Source organism: Glycine soja, chromosome 4, assembly GCF_004193775.1.
Source record: "Glycine soja cultivar W05 chromosome 4, ASM419377v2, whole genome shotgun sequence".
Classification (NCBI taxonomy): Eukaryota; Viridiplantae; Streptophyta; class Magnoliopsida; order Fabales; family Fabaceae; genus Glycine; species Glycine soja.
This window is the reverse complement of record NC_041005.1, coordinates 7,372,594-7,393,631: the sequence shown is the minus strand read 5'-3', so window position 1 is coordinate 7,393,631 and position 21,038 is coordinate 7,372,594. Positions and strand designations below refer to the sequence as shown.

General features: G+C 32.1%; 2 protein-coding genes across 3 annotated transcripts; one reads left to right on the top strand and one right to left on the bottom strand.

Annotated features, from left to right (window-relative positions):
• Positions 1 to 1,252: 1,252 nt before the first annotated feature.
• On the bottom strand, positions 1,253 to 13,017 carry LOC114409149 (calcineurin-binding protein 1-like). Of its 2 annotated transcripts, none has more exons than XM_028372487.1 (19): positions 12,696 to 13,017; positions 12,519 to 12,593; positions 12,164 to 12,283; positions 12,039 to 12,079; positions 11,091 to 11,302; positions 8,404 to 10,289; positions 7,899 to 8,105; positions 7,128 to 7,787; positions 6,786 to 7,021; positions 6,429 to 6,639; positions 6,146 to 6,301; positions 5,560 to 5,717; positions 5,280 to 5,472; positions 4,684 to 5,066; positions 4,125 to 4,305; positions 3,017 to 3,246; positions 2,221 to 2,884; positions 1,837 to 1,906; positions 1,253 to 1,739 (listed from the first exon to the last, which is right to left on the bottom strand). In XM_028372487.1, the coding sequence occupies exons 1-19, from the start codon at positions 12,696 to 12,698 to the stop codon at positions 1,504 to 1,506; spliced, it is 5,922 nt and encodes a 1,973-aa protein (XP_028228288.1). In that variant the 5' UTR covers positions 12,699 to 13,017; the 3' UTR covers positions 1,253 to 1,503. The 2 variants fall into 2 exon arrangements, with proteins under 2 accessions (XP_028228288.1, XP_028228289.1); XM_028372488.1 differs by having other exon boundaries at positions 8,422 to 10,289.
• Positions 13,018 to 18,032: 5,015 nt separating this feature from the next.
• Positions 18,033 to 20,777, top strand: LOC114409148 (serine/threonine-protein kinase Aurora-1-like). Its single transcript, XM_028372486.1, has 9 exons — positions 18,033 to 18,257; positions 18,413 to 18,535; positions 19,169 to 19,315; positions 19,399 to 19,494; positions 19,612 to 19,707; positions 19,802 to 19,898; positions 20,000 to 20,117; positions 20,193 to 20,265; positions 20,373 to 20,777. Exons 1-9 carry the CDS (start codon positions 18,219 to 18,221, stop codon positions 20,472 to 20,474), a joined length of 891 nt encoding a protein of 296 aa, XP_028228287.1. The 5' UTR covers positions 18,033 to 18,218; the 3' UTR covers positions 20,475 to 20,777.
• Positions 20,778 to 21,038: the final 261 nt, after the last annotated feature.

Genomic DNA, 21,038 nt, shown 5'->3' with positions numbered 1-21,038 from the left:
ATTGTAAAGAATAAATAAATATCAAATTGTGTTTTGAAATGTAATAACTTAACAAGTATCTTTAATTATATTCTATTTTGTTTCCTAACTATTATTCTTTGTGCATTTTTCGTAATAAAGTTTTAAATTGAATTGATACAGGTGTCAAGTTCTGTAAAAATATTTATTACATTTAATGACCTTGAGGGTTCGTTTTTATGTAGGCATTTTAAATTTTATAATTTTGTATACATTTGTTTATGATTAGAAGTGTATAACTATAAATATAATTTTAATTTGTACGTATCACACACCTCTTGAGATGGTTGCTTTGCTTTTGTATTCTTGTGGCGTTTTTTTTTTCTGGCCGTTTGACTTTAATTTCAGAAACTATATATTTTTCTTTTGGGTTAAAGGACTATGAGAAAATAATATACACTGAATTTTTACACGATTAAGTAATAGAAGATTGTGATGTGTGATTATCCTTTTTTATTTTTATAATAACTATCTTAAAAAAATATTCATAAATAATTAATTATTATTAGCTGCCAGTATAGAATTGCTTTAAACTATATGTGCATAAATTTTAAACTCCGAAGCTATTATTTTTACGTTGTTTCACATTTATAATTTAATAATTGTGTAAAATTAAAATTTTTAGTTGAAATTGAATTTCTTTTTACCCTTGAGTATATGAATTAACTGACACATGATCGTTTAATTTAATCATTAATTTTAAATTTGAATTCAACGTATACAATTACATTAAATATTTATAAGAATTTTATCACCATAAAGTGATACCTATGATGTCTAACAAACAAAAACTTAGACATCTTTATTTTAAGAAACAAAAAATCTATTCATTACCATGAAAGACTCCTCACCCATTATCCCTCTTAATTTATTATTATAAGTTGAATATGTATTATAATATTAAACTTATTTTAAAAATAATCATTAATTTTTTGCAAGTAGTCATTTGCTAGCCAATAATTCCAAAACCGTTGATGTAATTGTATAAAATCTCATTGCATTCATATATGAAAAAATAATCTACTTATCAAGATTACCTGTATTCGATCTATTCTGTGTGCAAAATTTCCTTCAATCAACAACAATCCATCATGAATGAAATTAATCTAACTCGAGTAAAGACACCCGTCAAAAACCATTTGCTAACAAATATTTTAAATTAATAGCTTCATTAATTATTTTCAGCAAATAACCTTCATGAAAGTATATTTTGAAAAGTTTCAGATGATGCCGGTTAAATCTGAAATAATTATGATATTAAAAAGAAAAAGTAATTGTGTTTACAACTCTACATTCATCACAACTTCAAGGTACTATGTACAGCCGTCATGCGATTAAAACAATGCATATCGTAAAGGTCTCAAGTAGAACCGTATTTACATTTTCTATCACAAAAATGGGATTTACAAGTTCTGTATATATATCATTACAATGTATATCGTAGCTGTCACTGCCCTAATCAAATTCGTCCCACGTACATGAAAGTCAATCTCCCTCTGTATCTCCTTCAAGTGCTACCAAATTGCTTCGTTCTGCATCGTTACTGGTGCATTGATGCAGCTGGGGAGAAGCAAAGAGATTTTTCTGAATGTCATATGAAGGAAGTGAATTCACAAAATTAGTGGTATTGCCACTAGAAACTGAACCGGACCCCACTGTTGTGACATGTGCAGAATCAACGTCAATGCCTCCGGCAGAATTTGGTCCATTTTTACCGCTACCTACAACCAGCAAGCATCGTTAAAAATATTGCCCTTTATTTTTGTATAGACTTTTCTTTCCAAATAAGACCTAGTAATTATTGCGGAGGACAATAACCTGGAAGACTAGGGGCAGGAGATGTGTTTGATAACGCAGGTGACGTTCCACTTCCTCTTTTCATCTTGGACTGCAAAGCAGAGCCGTAAGTAAGGATTAATGGTCAGCAGATAAAAGGAAGAAACATTATTCATTATCAATTTTAACTAGGAAACAAAAATTGTACAAATTTTGCAAGGTCAATGAGTCCTTATGCTTCAATTGTCGTGTGGAGAAGTACTCCTTAACATATAGCTCGCAATTCAATTGCCTTGTGACGATTTGAAAAACTAGTAAGATTTGAATGTCAAGCACCTTTCTCGAAGATGCATGCTATCAGGGTTTGTTTTTGCTAAAGTTGTTCTGGTACAGAAAAGTACTTCAGTAAGCATTTATTTAGCATACCTTCGACATTTCTTCACAATGCTTTACAACAATTGAGATATTTGCACAACGCCCATGGGATAGCACGTAGGCCCACAAGAGAAGCTTCCTTGGTATGCTCAGATCAAGTGCTTCAATCCCAGCAGTACTTGGGTTGAATGGTGTCTGTGTTACTGATTGAGATGGAATCAAATAAAAGTTGAGTCCAGAGGTAAGCACTACAGAAGAACTCTCCCGGTAAAAATTATAGCAAGCTCTGAGCAAAGTGTTTGCAGTTTCCAAATTCTCATCAGAAGCTTTCTTGATAATAATATTTTTTACTTTAGATAAAATAGTGCTCCATTTTGTTTCAATCTTTTCTAAATGAGTTGGATCTTCAAAAGCTGTACTCCATAATTCTTTTGGCTGCAAATCAATACAGAGCAACTGGCTATTATCCATCCCACCATCAGTCAAACTAAGGACCTGAATCCCATTTGAGAATTCACAAGATAATGGAGTTATTTGTGCCAAATTATATACAAGAGATCGACACCAAGCAACAGAAGCATGCTTGCCAACTTTTGCACAATTACTGTCTGAGAACTTTGGATTCTTAGAACGCTTCCTAATCTTCTCATTTGTTGCTTCAAGAGTTTCCAGTTTTCCATTTTTCTCCAACAATACAATATGTTCATGAAGATATCTGGAAAGATTTGAGGATCTGAATTAGTTTTTACCATTGAAAAACAGATGGCAAACGCATTATATATCAGTGGAAAGATGTTCAGTGAACACAAACTGTTCAAAAATATCATATTTGTTTAAATCTTATTACCCATATATGATAGTCTCTGACATATCTGAGCCTTCAATTTCGGGCAAACTGCATATTTCTGGCCATAAGCTCCCTTGCTCCATGAACAATGCAAACATTCTCTCCAGCACATTGTTAGAACTGCTCACTGAACCAGAGGCAGTAGTCTGAGAATGGCACATAGTTGAAATCAGGGCCTTTAGATACCTTCCGATAGCCACTGGTATAAGATCTTCAATACATAATGAAAACTGCATTCGTGGTGGAAGTCAAAAACAAAACAAGCGAAGTTTACAATACTATCAAACCAGAGGATATGATATGCAAAATTGAAAGAAGAAATGATGCTTGTCGTAGTTGACAGGTGACTAATAACATATAAACATTATTGGATTGTAGACATAATAATAGAAATGTTTAGCCTTTTTTTTGTGAGGCAATGAGAGGGATTGTCACAGGACACACCCAAATAAAAAGGACAACAAATAATAAAGCCTCAAAGTCTGCTTAAGAAACACATTTGAAGTGTCTAGGAGAGGAAGAAGCAAATAAATGAATAATTAGTGCAATTCATTGTATTATTGCTGATGAATACATAGTAAAATTAATTGGCAACAGGAACTTCCAAATTTTTATACCAAGGTAAAATTGATCCACTTAGGTTTGGATTTGCTAGTTAACCAGTTTAGTTATTTTATATAAAAGAATAAATAAAAAAAGAGGAATAGGAATCCACCTGAGTCAAAGTACAAAACAGAAAACAACAAAGAAAAAAATTCAAAGGAACAACTCTTGGATTATGAATATTTTCCCCTAATATATCTGATGGTAAATTCTTAGTTCAAGATCAGATTTTGCTCTGGTTGTGAAGGGGCTTCCTTCCCATGTGCCTGCATAAACTGTATATCCATATCTCTAACGGTAATTTTCATCACCTTAATTAAATAAACCAATCTTAGTCTTACTATGTAAAGGCCACAAGTCAAAATCATCAATGATTCACATTAATCAAGTGCAAAAACTGTCTTAAACAAAGAGTGCTTCCACAAGAACAAACACAGCATAAAGTGAAGCTATTATCAATTTACAGACATGTAACTTAAAAAGTAAATCAGACACTGGAATTTACCCGTTTATCTGCACGAAGAGCAACATATGAACGTTCGAGAATACATCTATCTCCAGTCTCTTCCAATAGTTTGAGATAAAACAGCAAATACTTTCGAATGCAAGTAATAAATTTTCGAGAACTTTCAGGTAAGTTAACCTCAAGGGATTTTTTGTTCCCAGCAGTACCTGGTGTCTTGCGCCTGATGATATTAAATGCAAAATAGGTTAGTTCTAAGTTGCGGACATATTGATGTTTCCTTCCTCCTGCATAGCATGGATAACAAATCCATCAAGTGTTACTTTATTTTGACAAGGGAATCCCGCAAGTTACACAAGACAATTTGGGTAAAAATTCTTTTCATTTGAGATAAAAAGAAAAGGTTCCAAGAGACCATATCTTTCAAATCTTCAAAGTTTTTGTTGGGACACTAATTAATATTACCACAAAGTATTAGTCATGCATTCTTGGAAATTGCCATAGCATGAGACATCAATAGTTAGTGACAAAATGCCATTTCATTCAAGTTCAATCAAAGCAACAAAAACTTAAAAATGAAAGGATAAGAACAAAATCGTACCTTCCTTTTTTTACTGTGCTATCAATTTCCCACATATTTATTGTAAATGATGAGCGTGAAGATTTGAAGCAGAAAGATAGATGATCTTTTGCCCTCTCTATATCACCACTCTCACCTCTTTTGTACAGTCCTTGAGCCAGCATGTATCTGGCCTTATGGAAATGTTTGAGATCCCCCTCTACGCATGTTTCAAGAGCAGAAAGGCAATCATTGTAAAGCATAGACCATACTGTATCCAATTTGAGCAACTCTTCATGCTTTGTTTCCACAAAATTGGCATCAATATGTCTCTCCTTTGTATTTAAAAATGAGCTATCAATACCAATAAGAATACTTGTGACAGCTTCTTTTACAGATTGATTAAAGGAGTTTGCCGAGAGAACCTGTTGAGGACCAAACAATACTAAAATATAGATAAAGTGCCCAAATTATCTAGTCAATTAAAAAATTGAAGGTTAACCTTTGAATTAACTGCAACTGTAAAGGACATAAAAGCTAGAGATATGACAGTTAGTGCAGTCAGAATAAATGGACAATGTCAAAGACAAATAAATTAATAGCAAAATAGAGTTTAGTGATCAGAAAAGGGAGGGAACCTTCAAAATCTCCAAATTCTGCTTTCCACACTTAAATAATAATTTCAAACGTGAGGCATGCATCCTATAGACAGGATCAACAGCTGATGTGTTCAAAGCAATAGCTTTATTGTAATATGATAATGCAATTTCGTGTGAATATCCAAGTTTTTTGCTGAGTTTACCCAAGTAAAAGGCATGCAACCAATCTTGCCTGTACAAAGAATCAAAGTAGTTCATAAACATCATATTAAAGCTTGAGAAGTTCAGAAAATAAGAATACACAAGAAAAAGGATATACTTAAGTGCGAAGGCTTTCTTAAAATGCTTCATTGAGTTCTCACAAAACATCATCCATGCCGCATCCTTTAAGGGCAAAGCAGATCTCTGATCATAAAATGGGACTACATTTTGAAGACTGTCGTAGTACACCAATGCCAATAACTCGTGTATCTCACACTGGAAATATAGCAAATGCAAGAAAGAAGTTAAATATATAAATAAACAATAATCTTAGCAAGGCAATGATGACATGCCTCAAGATTCTTAGGGTGTACGCATTCATGTAAATGTCGTAAGCATATAAAGTTGCAAATCCATAACATAAATCTTGAATATTACAGCATATAAATTTTTATTGCACATTTTACTAGCCTTAAAAATATTATCAGACATTTAATGTGACCAAGTAGCTAGCATAAACAATGAATGGCACTGTCTTAATAATTTACAGTGCAGATAACATTTGCAGGGAACTTTTGGGGGTATAAACACTGCTTTTCTAATTAAATTCTCATTTTGATTGAACCCAACTGTTAACAACCAGATGATAGTGACTAAAGAAAGGGAAATTTTAAAAGGAGTAAACATATAAATAGAGGTAAAACCTGCTGAGCAGATGTATTTGCCAAAGCTAAACTCATTAGTAGGCACCGTCTACTCCTCCTTCGGCTTGTTTCCACTCTCTCGGATAAAGTAGCATTGTTCCTCCACCCTACTACATTAACGTGCTTGCTACCATCATTTAGTAACAAATCTACTTCCTGGTTCAGTGCAACAAAGAAACAACTATAAAACTGTATAAGGCAACATATTTAGAAATTAAGACATCATTGTTTACTTGTAAATTTAACGGCATTCAGGGTTTAAGAAGCCCAATATTTAACTTACCTCATCATAAATATTTCCAAGTCTCTGCCAGCTTTCAAAGCGCAGAGGATTGTACATGAGATCATATTTGAAGAGCTTTGCATTTTGTTCAACAAATTCTTCCCCTTCCTTGGTCAGCACAAATCCAGGCCACTTATCTGTTGCACTCATTTCCTCAGACAGAGCCAAGAAATAATACAAGTTACAGTATACCTCCAAATATGGCTCAGACCTGAAAGTCATATACACTTTGAGATAACATTAAGAAACTAAAAACAAGGAATATCATGGATATATTATAGCCATTAAATTTAAATATGAAACAGGTTACGAGTAAAATAAATTAAAAAAGAACCTACAGTACTGTACAATGTATACCTCCTCAATAATGTTGCATTATACTGAGCAAGGCCACCCACATCAGGAAACATTCTCTTAGTAATAGATTCAAGAAACCCATCAGACCCAGCCTCCTCTGAGAGCTTATCTTCACATAGATTAGGATCATCTAAGAACTTATCAATAGGGTTTCCTGCCAAGAGGTCCTCTGGTGGCTGCAGAATGTGCTTCCTAATAGCTCTTAAAACTCTACGAAGTTTGACCAGTCCAGTCCTCTGATACATAACAAAAATTTTAAGCTAAATAAAATCACATGAACTTTCTGTACAATATTCCATAGATGAGCAGTGCTATACAAAATTAGGGATAGAGAGAACTCACAGAAGATGCCTTTGCATAGGGAAGAACATACTTGAAAACATCAGCACATTGTTCCTTGGTTTGATAATCTCCTCGGCTTGTGTTTTTGTGCACCACTAGATCATCCTCATAAGATGAATCAGATCTCAGATGTAATCCATATAAACAGAAAAAGCACTGATCTAAGGCACAGTCAATTTTAGACTCAAGTTCCTCCCGTTCATATTCAGAAAGTTCATCTTCACATTCAATCAATTGATTGCTTAAATTTTCGCCCTTAATTAACTTACTGCCAGTGCCAGCACCTCCATGATTTTCAAACTCTACTTCCTTACCGTCTTTATCATGAACTCTGCAAGATGAAATGCCTTTGGATATTATTCCTTCAGAAACATCCTTTTTCTCTGAATTAATTTCATCAATTTTGGTCAAATCCATTTGGATGTCTAATGCATCCAATTTTGATTCTTCAACAGACACATTGACGAGACTGTTTTTGGACACTTCTTCACATTGCATTGATTCTTTATGGTTAAAGCTGGATTTAAGCTTCGTATCCAAGGCCAAGAGATGCTTTATCGCAAATCTAAGAAATGTTCCTTCTTCACCTTTGCCACCTTCACCCAAACAGCAAAGCCCATATTCAGCAAGCAAGTCATGTGTTGCAACAATTAAATCAACCTGAGTTTTGAATGCAGAAAAGAATGGTAGAGGTTTTCAATTAAAAAAAAAAGGAAACACTAAAACAACAAAATCACTTAAAAGTATAATTCTTTAAAGAAGATAGCTAACTTGAGTCTTGATAGGCATGGTTGGGCTAAGATGCTGGAGTTTGCAGAAAACAATGGCTGCATCAACGAAACAGCTGCTTTCAGCTTGATCAGAAATTACTTGTGCTGAGGCTTTGTTGAGGGCAAGTATGTTGCCAACATAGCTCATGATTAACAACAGCAGGGATTGCATTTGACAAATGCTGCTTGTTGGAACAGAAAGGCCATCCTGCAAGTATAAGAACACGCTTTTTCTTTTTTAATTGCAATGGATAACTTGTTTATCACGTTGATGGCACATATTATGTTTATTCAAAAAGTAGTTACCATTTCTAGATGTTCATTACTAGGCTAATTATTAACAGTCTAATAATAGATAACTAGTAGGTATATTTTAATTAACTGATTTATTTGTTGTGTTCAGGAAGGGAGAATGGCATGTAAAGTTCATGAACTTAATGGATGAACAGGAAAATAATTTTTAAGAATATGCCTCATGGCTATAACATCGTAGAATCCAAAACTACCGGAATGGTATAGCTTACAGAATCTCCATGTTGATCGATAATTTTCTTCACTTGTGAAATACAGTCAGAGAGTGCCTTCACTTCATCCGTGACCAAGTGACTACAGTTCTTGCTAGAACTTTCCTTTGAATCAATATCAAAATTAGGAGACACAGTTAAAATAGGTGCTTGATCAGAAGACTTAAATGATGTAATACATGTCTTTAAACCCATCTTTGTCATAAGTATTTTCAGCTTTCTATAATGACAATTAAAATACATCTCTACATCCATTGGCTTTGTTTTTTGACATGCTTCCATTAGAACATCTACAGCCATAAGTTCAGTGGAAGTTATCTTTTCATCTCTTTTATCAGTCATGGATAAAGAGAATGAATCGGGGTAGACATCCTGTGTGGAGAATAGAAGTGGAGAAAGCAGGGATACACACTCCAAAAACTTTTCTTGTTCCATCATCTTAATGACAGACTTTTCCATCAAGAAATTGACCTTTAATATATTAATTTCATCAAGAACTCTATCAAAGTTTAGCTCTTTTACAGCCTTGCAATGTGGGCGGGGGACTGAACATAGAGAATTTTCCTTTTCTCTCTTCGCCAAAAGTGTCAAAGCAATACAATATTCTTGACATGCTTTTGCCCTGTTGTCATCAACAATAGACAATCTCCCACTTAGCCAGAAGAATCGAGACCAAAGGGGACAGTTTTTCATCAGAAGTGAGCTGTCTAAATTTGAATTGCTCTCAGTCGAGGTATTTATTGTTTTTCCATGGGTCTCTTGGTTACTATCTATTGAAAAACTATTTTCATTCAAGGCATGAGTCAAGTGAAAAGGATAATCTAAAGCTACAGATTCTATAATCTTACAAAGATGATAAGACGTCTCAGAAATAAATTCCAATTGTTTAGAACCAGTGGGGGAGCATGACCCAAAGTCATAATACAGCTCAGCAAGAAAAATATTACATTCAGCAGTTCTCTCCTTTCCCCAATGCCTTGTCAACTTTTCCAACTCCAAAAATTTGACAAAAGCATCCTGATATGCGAGACCTTGTCTTGCAACTTCTTCTAAAAGCAAGTGCCCCATATGATAAGCACCATAATTGTTTGAAGTTTCTCTTAAAAATGCAGAAACATTATAATATTCAGAATTTCCTAAACAGGATACTTCCGTGGTATCTCTATCAATTGTATCTTGACCCCCCAATCCACCAGAAATAAATGGCTCTAAATATTGAATGACAACCTTGGTAGGGTCCTTTCCACAAGAAGAATCAGATTCTTCTTTCCCTGGTTTACGACTCCGGAGCCTTTCAAGTCGAGAACTTCGCCTTTCATGCGGTTGTTCTTCTTGGATATTAGCTTCTTTCTCTTTAAAAGCACTTGATCGTTCTATGTTACCATCACCAGAAACACTATTTTCACAATTGGACCCTTTCATTTCCACAGTGTTCATAACAGCTTCTGAGCTACTAGGTAAGATTATGCTTAGCCTAATATCAGGAGAACTGAATGCTTTTTCAGGATCCATCTTGGAACTTTGTGGTGATAAGATTTCCAGAAGTGCATCAGCAAGAGCCACCCAGGAAACTTCTGTCAGGTGCAGTTCTTTATTCTGGTTCAGCTTTTTGAATGCAACATCCTCATCTACATTCTCATTAGTAGCTTTCCTCTTGTCAGGAAATTTGAGCCGCACATGTTGAGGTTCCAATTTGTCTATGCCTCTTGGAGCAAATCGCAAAGGTTCTGATTCTTCGATGGTATTTCTAACATGCAAAGCACGAGAATGCGAGGGCCAGTGCCTCAAAATCAATTTAGAGACAGAAAGGCAAGCAACCTCATCACCAATTGCAATAAGAACTTCCAAAAGCTTCTCCATGCAATTCCCTGTAGACAAAGCGTGGATCACATATGTGTAAATACATATGTCTGCATACACTATGAGCATGTTTGCATAATCGGCATAGAATTAATATAGAAAAGGAGGTCTTTTTTAAAATAACTTCAAAGGATGAACTTCATCGTTGAAAATGATTATTTAAAGTGATTTTGAAAAAACTAGTCTTGTTTGGATAAGGATGAGATTTGTTACAAGTCACAACAATAAGATTTCAACCTCAGGTCCCAATGCTCACATGGGTAAAAGGATTCACATGTCCATTCTTGCCCATACCTCATAATCACGGGAGGCCCAAGTACTGGGATGCCTTTTTTTTTGTTATGCTTGGATGGTGTTAGATGAAAATTACTTTTGAAAAAAAAAAGTTTGACAACAAATTTAAATTAGCATTTAAATGCTATGAATGACAACATATTTGTAAAACTATGAGCAAAATATATCAGAATCAATTCTTGCTGAATGTCCATTCAGCCAGAATCAACAAAATATTACTTCTGGCAGAATGGCAGTTCACACTGCTCAAGATGTAAATTTTACTTTTGTAGCTTAATGAGGTAAAAAAAAATGCCAAAAGTAATTCTACAGTCCAAAGTGCATTTTGTAAAGTGCAGAAATCATTCCTCACTTTTATTCAAAAGACACCCAACTGTAGTACATGAAGGGTAAAGATAACCCAAAGAGATCAACAAAAAACTGGATTTCACATACAAGAAATACTGAGAAGCACTCCATTAAGTAGCCATTAAAATAAAATGACTTGTTAAGATCTAAGAGTATTAGGTGCTTACAGTTATTAGGGCTACATGAGAGTCCTTGCTCAAATGCCCAACGTGAAATACTCAGTGAGCCCATCAAGCATGACAGTGTTCCCAGCCGGTTCCAGACAACAGAATCTTTAGAATCAATCTCCACAGCTTGAAGATAACATCGTAGAGCATTCTCATAATGTGTAGAGCCTTGCTGAAGAAAAACAGCGGCAAGGTTTTTCAATGCCAAAAATCTGTAGAAACGCCTGTAAGTACTAAGAAACACTGATATAGATATATATATTTGAGTGTATATCACATTCACAATACATTAAAGTAACTTTCATATCCAACCGGTCAACTGATAAAACACTTGTCACAAAAACTAAGTATCCAAACCAAAAGCACTCAACAATGCTGAGTTGATATTGAATTGACCCAGTTAGAATCAGAAGCATTGCCAGCAAAGTGACAACTTGTGCAGATAGAAGAATGAAAACTGCAACAAGTATGAACTAAGTGTATAGGTTTTACCTACGTGATACCAAATAAACTAAGATCCATTTTGTTTTACTCATACCCACAAAGAAGGGTAGTTTTAAAACTAACTTCACCAGTTATGTGCTTCATGAAAATTCAAAATAGTGACAGATTTATCAGGATACAAGAATCAAGCGCCCTAAAACTTGAGGTGAAAGGAATTTATTGTGATATATTCATGTCAAATGTTACTTTAATAGACTAGAAATTGGAAAGGAGAAATTCTTGCCCGAGCACAGTACCGATCAAAGGCTGAAGTAAAATATTAAAATAACTCTATCAGACTAGCGCAAACTTTAACACAGACTTTCTTGTTATTTTTTATGCATTCTGGGCTTTTAGTTGGTCGTGCAAGAATTGTTTAATTGAAAGGGGAGATTATGAGCAAACAACAATGACAGAACAGTGGACAACTTGATAGAAAAAATGTAGTATAGTGCAGAGCAAAACCTGAGTTGCAATAGATGACCATCACTGGCACTACTATCCACCTGATAACAGAAAACACATCATACCACCAATCCAAAATGACATTAACAGATTGAGCAAATTGTGTGTTATGCAAAAACCAAAACCTGAGCATTAGCAATAAGAGGATCTTTAAGGACAGATTCTAAGAGCTCGCGAGCCTTCTCATACTCTTTTGCTTGTAACTTGAGAAGTCCTTCATGATAAGTTTGGGAAAGATGAAATTCCTGAAATAACAGAAAAGAAAAGAAAAGAAAAATTATGTGGAACCAATAATGGTAATGTAGCATTTGAATTAAGATTTAAAAAAAAAAAAAAGAATCAATAGCACATACATATATGAATTAACAGAGCTATTAAGAGTATCAAGAGTCCTAATCTTTGTACCCTAAGCAAAGCTATCAGAAGTGCTTAACATCATCATTTATCATAGAAGAGGGTGAAATAGAGAGAGAAACGTGCCTGTGCTTCTTTCGTGGGAGCTAGGGGTTCCCACTGACTTTTCGAGTCAGTGTCATTGATAGCTGCAATTGAGAACTGAAAATGCAAAACCAAAGCCATTTTATCATAACTAATAATTCAACGCTGCGAATTCAAGTAGCTACCAGGATGCATAGAAGCTCAAATTTAGTCTCATACCATTTTTCAATCTTCAGAACGTTTAATGATCATGCGGTTTGTATCGCCTCGGTGTAGATTCAGCAAATTAGGGTTTCAATCTTCGATTTCTCAGTTAAGTGTTTTAAACACTTAAGTTATAAGCGAGCGCGCTCTGAGAACCGCCCTTGAACCATTCCAGAAACGACGTCGCGCTACGGGCTTCTCTGCTAATTTTTTTCAACATACAAACTGAAGAGAGTGTTTCTCTGCCATTACTGTGGTTTGGCTTCCGATGTTGCAAAATAGGAGGAAAGTATCTTCCGCAATAACCCGCCTCTGGTTCGTACCGTAACGTCACTCTATGTTTTGTCTTAAAAAATAAAATAGGTTAAATTAGTGGATTGGTCGTTCTAATTTATTCTTTACAGGTTTGATTTATTTCGATATTTTTTTTTAGATTCAATCTAATTTTTTAATTTTCAAAATCCATTCAATTTAATTTTATTATTTAAATTAAATCAATTATGTTAAAAAATCATATTGTGTTATTGTATTAATTAAAATCACTTAACAGCAATTTTAAATCATTATAAAATATATATTGACTACTCAAATTAATTAAGAGATTAAGATCAAACCAAAAATATTTTAAATATTAAATGATCAAATTGAATGAAAAAAATAAAAGACAAAATCAAATATAAAAAGAAAGTAAAGAACCCATAAACTAATTTAATGAAAAAATATTGAATTAAAATATGGATATATATATATATATATATATATATATATATTACTTAATTTCTGTAAAAAAAAATCTTCTACTTTAATTGTAGTTTAATTTTAATTGAAATTTAAAGTAAAGTGTATTTATTTTATAAATAGGGTACTTTAAATTTTAATTTTGATTCAATTAATTATTAAATTATTTCTCTTTTATAAATACACACCTTGAATCTTTAATTTTGTTTTAATTCATTATTAAATTTATCTTTCTTTATAAATTGCCTCTTCTTAAAAATTAGTTAAATTATTAATAAATAAAAATCAAACTTTTTTTATTTACAATACATCTTTATTATTTATTAAGTTATTTTTTGTTATGATTTATTTTTTAGGTTAAATTATTCATTTAGTTCCTATCATTTCACTATTCATATCTTTTTAGTTCTTATAATTTGAAAGTAATTTTTTAGTTCCTGTAATTTACATTTTAATTTTATTTTAGTCATTATAATTTAAAAGTGATTTTTTTGGTCTTTATATTTTATATTTTAATTATCTTTTAGTCCTAATAATTTGAAAGTGATCTTCTTAGTCCCTATAATTTATATTTTAATTACCTTTTAGTCCTTACTATAAAAAATGTAAAAATAATTAGTTACAAATTAGTTATAAATTATCAACTATTTTTTTATTATAAATTATCTTGCGATAAAGTAGTTACGAATTATCTGTTAACATTTTTGTAGTTATTTGTAATTGATAATATTAATCATATTTTTTATGATAAGGACTGAAAGAGAATTAAAATATAAACTATAGGGTCTAAAAATAACACTTTCAAACTATGGAGATTAAAAGAGAATTAAAATACAAATTATAACGATTAAAAAAATCACTTTCAAACTATAGGGACTAAAAGTAAAATTAAAATATAAACTATATAAACTAAAAAAATGACTTTTAAACTATAGGAATTAAAAAGTTAGGAATCGTGAGTCAAATGAGTAATTAAACTTATTTTTTAAAACATAATAAAAATAGAAGGGGGAAAAAGGCTTACCTCTAAACCAACCCGTAGCAGTAAGAAGCCTAAATGGTGGAAGGATTATATCTCTTCTTAGTTATAATTTATAATTACTTAGGTAAAATAATTAGTTAACGAGGGAATGTAACGACTGAATTAGTTGCATGTTGTTGGTTAGGAGTCCTGGAATTTGGGATATCTAAACGATTTTCATTCTTGTCATATGTAGTGGACAAATGCATTGAAAATAACAACAAAGATATGATTTACTCTCTTTCCCTTTCACTTTCTTCCTTTGGGATGCTTCTCCCAGCATGCTCTAATAATTTGGTGTTTTCATCCATCAAACTTATAGCTGATCCTTTGCATTCTAAAGTTTTTGCTACTTCAACAAACAAGATGTAAGAAGCTCTTGCCAAGTTAGCTCTCTCTCAAGCCATACTTGGTAAACATGCCTTTAACTTATTGAAAATAAGTTTGATTGGATTGAATTTGTTTTAATAATGGATTGAAAATTTTAGTCCAATTAAACAATGTAATGGGTTGGATTAACCCAACAAAAATTAAAAATAATAAATAAATTTCTCAATAAGTTGACGTACTAAATATATAAATTAAAATAAACAATTTGAACATAATTTCACAATCACAATAATAATATCTTACTAAATTATCTTAACTCTATTTTTTTAAGAAATTATCATCATGACTTAAAAATATAAAGTAAAGCAACAATATAACATCAAATCCATAATACATTGTAAAACAATGCGTCCAAAAAGACAATATTTGACTGGGAAATCTATGGAAAAAATCTAAAAAAACACATCAATGTAGCAAAAAGAAATCATGTTTTATGCTTATTTTAAAAACAATGTTCAATATTTAGAAGGTAGTATTTTAAATACAATGATTTTCATTCAATCGTTGATTTTTTTAATCTGTTTTTTTTTCTCTTCAAAGTTTGATTTTAATTTCTGATATTGTAAAGAGTCATTTATTTTAGTTTAGGAAGTGTTGGCAATTTTAATGCTCGAAATCTATAGTATTTGTAGTATTAATGCAGTGTTTATGTCTTCAAGTGTACAATGTATATTTGTATTGTTTATGCACTCAGGTGTATAGTGCAGATTTGTATTGTTTGTACCTATATAATGCTCTAAATTTGATGAAACCCACTTTTTCATATAATATAATGATTATGTTAGATACTTAATTATTATAGTTGTGATGTTGTTTAATTATGAATTAAGTAAGAACGACTAAAGGTTGGTTGTGTTTGCCTGTTTCATTGTGTTTTAATGTTATGCTTATACTGTATAAGAGTGAATTTTTAATTTGTTTGAATTATCTAAGAGTCAAATTATAATTTACTTCGTGGTAAAAAATTTAATTAATATCATTTATTTATTAATTAACTCTATCCATCATTAAATTGGGGGTAATAATGTGATATTGATATATAAGTACAGAGAGAATACATAGATAAGGACTAAAATAATTATTGTGTAGGTTTGAGAGTGAGTTAAATGTTTTAAAAGATAAATAAACACAGTATAAAAATGGGTCCTATAATACACTATTTAAATCTTGTCAAATGTCATTCTTAATTGGAATTAGTTCAAATTCTTCGAGGAAGATGTCACGTTTAAATCTTGTAGACGAAAACAATTTGATTGAAAATGAAAATCTTATTAAAGGTGATTACTCAAGACAAAATTAATTATTTCTAAAATTTACATATATTTCACACTGATATATTTTTTTAAAATATAACTAAATATTTGTTATAAAACTACACAATTAGAAATGCCTAATTAAAAAAAAGTGTGAATTATCATTTAATTAATTTAAATATTGAATGATTAAATTAATAAAAATTAATATATAGAAAAAGTTATTGAAATGAGTAAATAGTTTTCTTAGAGTCACTTAATATAACAATGGATCAAGTTACTCAAAAGAGGGGGTAACTCTTGGTTCTTCAATAACTTTTTCTATATATAAACTTTTATGAATTTAACCATTAAACTAAAAGTTCTTATTGAATATATTAACATTATCATTTTTTTATGAAATTTTAAAACTACGTAGTGCTTCACTAAATAAATTTAATTTACCAAATAATATATTTCTTAAAAAAATATGAATAAATGGTGATTACAAGATTATATAATTAAAAATGTCCAATGTATCTAAAATTTGACATGATCATTGATAAATTTGTGAATAAAACTTCATCGAATAAATACTTCATTAAATAATTTATATAATCTTATTCTCATTTCTACTTTTGTACCACTACACAAGCATTCGTGTGTATTAATTTTTTCTTGTTAATTACTACTTTAAATAAAAATTAGATTATTTTTTAGGTGAGAAGGTTTATAGTTTTTTTTTTCTGCAGAAGGTTTATAGTTAACTACTACTTTAAATAAACAAATAAATAAAACTAGGGTGTACCCGAAAATACATGGATTTAGATCTCATAGTGTATTTTATCTCTTTTTTTGTTCTTCTTTCCTTTTTCATACAATACCATTATATTTTTTAAGAACAAAATATTTATTAAATTTATTTACTATCTTCATTAAATTATAATGACACATGGATTTTTATTTGACATTGAATAGTCTGTAATAAAAATGTTACCGTACTAAAATAGAAACAAACGTCTATTATTAAGAGCTGGGTTTGGAACTAGAAATGTCTATATTTAATTTCCATCTAATTTCGTTTCACGTAGGATGCCCATGGAAAACATTTTTTTAAAACAAAATGCATCCAAGTTTATTTTGAGGGATTTAGTTTTTTAAAGAGAACAAATGCGAAACGTAAGAGATTGGAAGTACAACAAAGTATTTTGTAATCTTAACTCATTCTACATCAACAATAAATATATATTTATTTCTTAACATTTTAGAATAGTTAAATCTTTTTTGAGAAATTAATAATAAGAGACAAAAGATCATTCAATTTTTTTTACATAATCATCTAATTACAATTAATCATGATAAATTTATTAATTTTTAAAATAATTATATCAAAATAATTTAAACATTGATTTGTAATTGAAAAAACAATGTAAAATTATTTTACACTATACATAAACATTAAACTCTAATAATAATAATTCTCTATGAGAGAACTTAATAATAAAAGTATAAGAAATATATTTTTTGAATTTTTAATGTATTTCAGTAAATTATAAAGAAAAATGTATCAAAATATTTTTTTATAATCTGTTTCAATACATTTAATAATTAAATTTATAAATAAATTTGATATGATTTTTTTATACAGAAAGAAGAGCTAAAACCTCAGTTGAATAAAGAACTATTAAATAAATATTTAATTTAATTATTTATTTATTTAAACGCACTCAACTTTAAAAAAAAAAACCTTATTAAAATTCATTAAATGTTTTTTAAATATTTAAAAATTGTAATTATTTATTTCATTCTTAAAATAGCAGTTTCATTATCAAGAAATATCTACCTTTTCATCCTTAACATAACTTTTTTTTACTGTCTTAATATAACAACTTTATTATGGTCTACTCTGGACATATAATTATGGTGTTAACGAAGACGCTCCTCCTCCTGCCATGGGAAAGAAAAGGAAAGATTTGAAAAGCGTAGAAAGTGGGATGGGAACACGTGGCCCGCTATCCGTTATTCGACCGTTGCAGAAAGAAATCTGTTGAGTTGTGTGTTTATGCAAAACGCAACGCATCACAACACAACAGAGGCTCTGTCCATTAAAACCACTCTCCAAAATTTCTCTCTCCATTCCTTGCGCTTCCATCCATCATGGCCATCGCAACAGAGACTCAGCCTCAACAACACAAGGTCTCTCTCTCTCTCTCCCTCTCCCTCTCCATTTCTTTGTTTCTCAAATCTAGGGTTTTCGTATCTCGAAACTAAACTATTCCTCTTTGTGGAATTGATTAATCGGCAACAAAACCTGGTGATGGTTCTGATTCTTTCGTGGTTCGTTTTGTCAGGATTCTTCGGAGGTTTCGGGTTCAGCTGCGGAGCAAAGAAGGTGGACGCTTAACGATTTCGATATCGGAAAGCCTCTTGGAAGGGGAAAATTCGGTCACGTCTATTTGGCCAGAGAGAAGACTGTGAGTTTTCAATTATTTCCGGATTTTCTCTCTCAAATAACAATTACAGTACTAATTCCTGCTGATCGTGGATAGTTCGTAATTGTGCTAATTTCTATGGATTATTTCATTCCCTTCTTGATTTATTTGCCCTGTGTTTACATTTGTTTGGGGAAAAGTTTGCTTGCGCTATTCTTGGTTGCTTTGGCAAGCTTTGTATGTGATTCTCGCATATTTTTTCTCATAAATTTCTCATTGAAGATTTGAATGAGAAACTGTTCAGAGGTGTAGCAGCTCGAGTTTTTGAAATTGTTGGTTTCTGACAAGGTATTACAACCTTTTTGTGGTAAAGTGGTCTAGGGTTTTTCGTCTTTACCACCACTGTTCTTTCTTCTAATTGAAAATTGCATTTCAACACAAGGACCGTAGGGGCGTGAGCTGCTATGCATTTTCCACAGTTAAAGCCCCAAGAGCTACTGCATGAGCATTTAACGTGTCTTCACCTAACAGGATTTTGGAATTGTTGGTTTGATCATAAGAGCTATCGCATTATACATGAGCTTTGTTGATTTCTATATATCTGAAATGGTTTTCTTCACCTTTTTGTTTTCACATGTTAATTTAATTGTGAAACTGAATTGTGGTTTGATACAGAGTAATCATATTGTTGCTTTGAAAGTACTCTTCAAGAGTCAATTGCAACAATCCCAAGTTGTGCATCAACTTCGACGTGAAGTTGAAATACAGAGTCATCTCCGACATCCCCACATTTTGCGCCTCTATGGATACTTTTATGATCAGGTATGGTTTTTTTTATGCTGATATTGCTGAAGAGGTTAAAATTCACTGCTATTGACATATTCTGTGAAATATCTTATTTGCAGAAACGAGTTTATTTGATTTTAGAGTATGCACCCAAAGGTGAACTTTACAAGGAATTGCAAAAATGCAAATATTTCAGTGAAAGGCGTGCAGCTACTGTAAGTATATATCATACAGCAATATTCCTTCTTTTCCTCTCCCCATATGCTGTTATTTGTGGATTACAAAATTTCATTCTGACTGACAAATTAATGTTTATTTTGTGATTGAGGCAGTATGTTGCATCATTGGCCCGAGCCCTTATATATTGCCATGGAAAGCATGTAATACATAGGGATATTAAACCAGAGAACCTTCTTATTGGTTCACAGGTGATCCATACCCAGGCTGCTGTTTCTTATATGGTCCTTTGTTTGTTATCCTCACCTTGTGCTCATTATTATGTTAACATCTTTTCATTGTTAGGGTGAGTTGAAAATAGCAGACTTTGGGTGGTCAGTGCACACATTCAATCGCAGGCGGACCATGTGTGGCACACTGGATTACCTGCCTCCTGAGATGGGTATGCTTATGCCACATGAATCACTCTTTCAAAAATTTTATATGTTACTCTCCATAGGATGACACGTCAATATTTCTTCTAAACAATTTTGATTTCAACAGTGGAGAGTGTAGAACATGATGCGAGTGTGGATATATGGAGCCTTGGTGTCTTGTGCTATGAGTTTCTTTATGGAGTCCCTCCTTTTGAGGCTAAAGAACATTCTGATACTTACAGGAGGTAAGCACCAAGCAGTTGAATATAAGTTAGCATTAGCATCATGCAAGAACATATGTAAACCCTTCGATTTTGCAGGATAATACAAGTGGATCTGAAGTTCCCTCCTAAACCAATTGTGTCTTCAGCTGCAAAGGATCTCATTAGTCAGGTATTGCGTCTTGTGTGTAGGCACTATGGTTTTCTTTTGTCAAGTTCTCTCTCTCAAGGATTGCCCGAGTAAACTCTTTTTCCTCTATTCTTTTTTATTATTAGCAGATGCTGGTCAAGGATTCCTCTCAACGTCTACCATTGCACAAACTCCTCGAACACCCTTGGATTGTTCAGAATGCCGAGCCCTCCGGTGTATATAGGAGCTAGTGCTGCACCTTATCATTCTTATATTGTATTTTCTTAATCGTGGAAATCATCAAAATAGCAGCTGCTTCTAAGTATTTGACAACATTTTGGTTTTGAGATGATGCAACTATTTGAAGTAGGTTGCTAGGTTAAGAGAAATCACTTGTTGATTGTAAACCCTACTCCTTCAAGGGCTATATAAAGAATAACTGATGTCACTTGTTATTTGATTGTAAACCCTACTCCTTCAAGGGCTATATAAAGAATAACTGATGTCACTTGTTGATTGTAATCCGGTATACTCCAAAAGGAACTGATTTTTTATTCGCGGTATTAAATCCCTGTTCTCGCGACTACACAGAAAATACTGATTTTTTATAGGACAAATTAATATTTTATATGTTGTGGAGCGTATTGCACAGAAAATATTGACATGTTATGGTGCTTTTTGCATAGGGCTTATATCTAAAGCTAAAAAGATCTGTAAGTTATACACTGAAGATTATATTAAAACTTATTGAATACTATCAAGTGCATGGAGGAATGGAGTTGTTGCAACTTAAGCTTAATCCGTTGTTTCGAGTT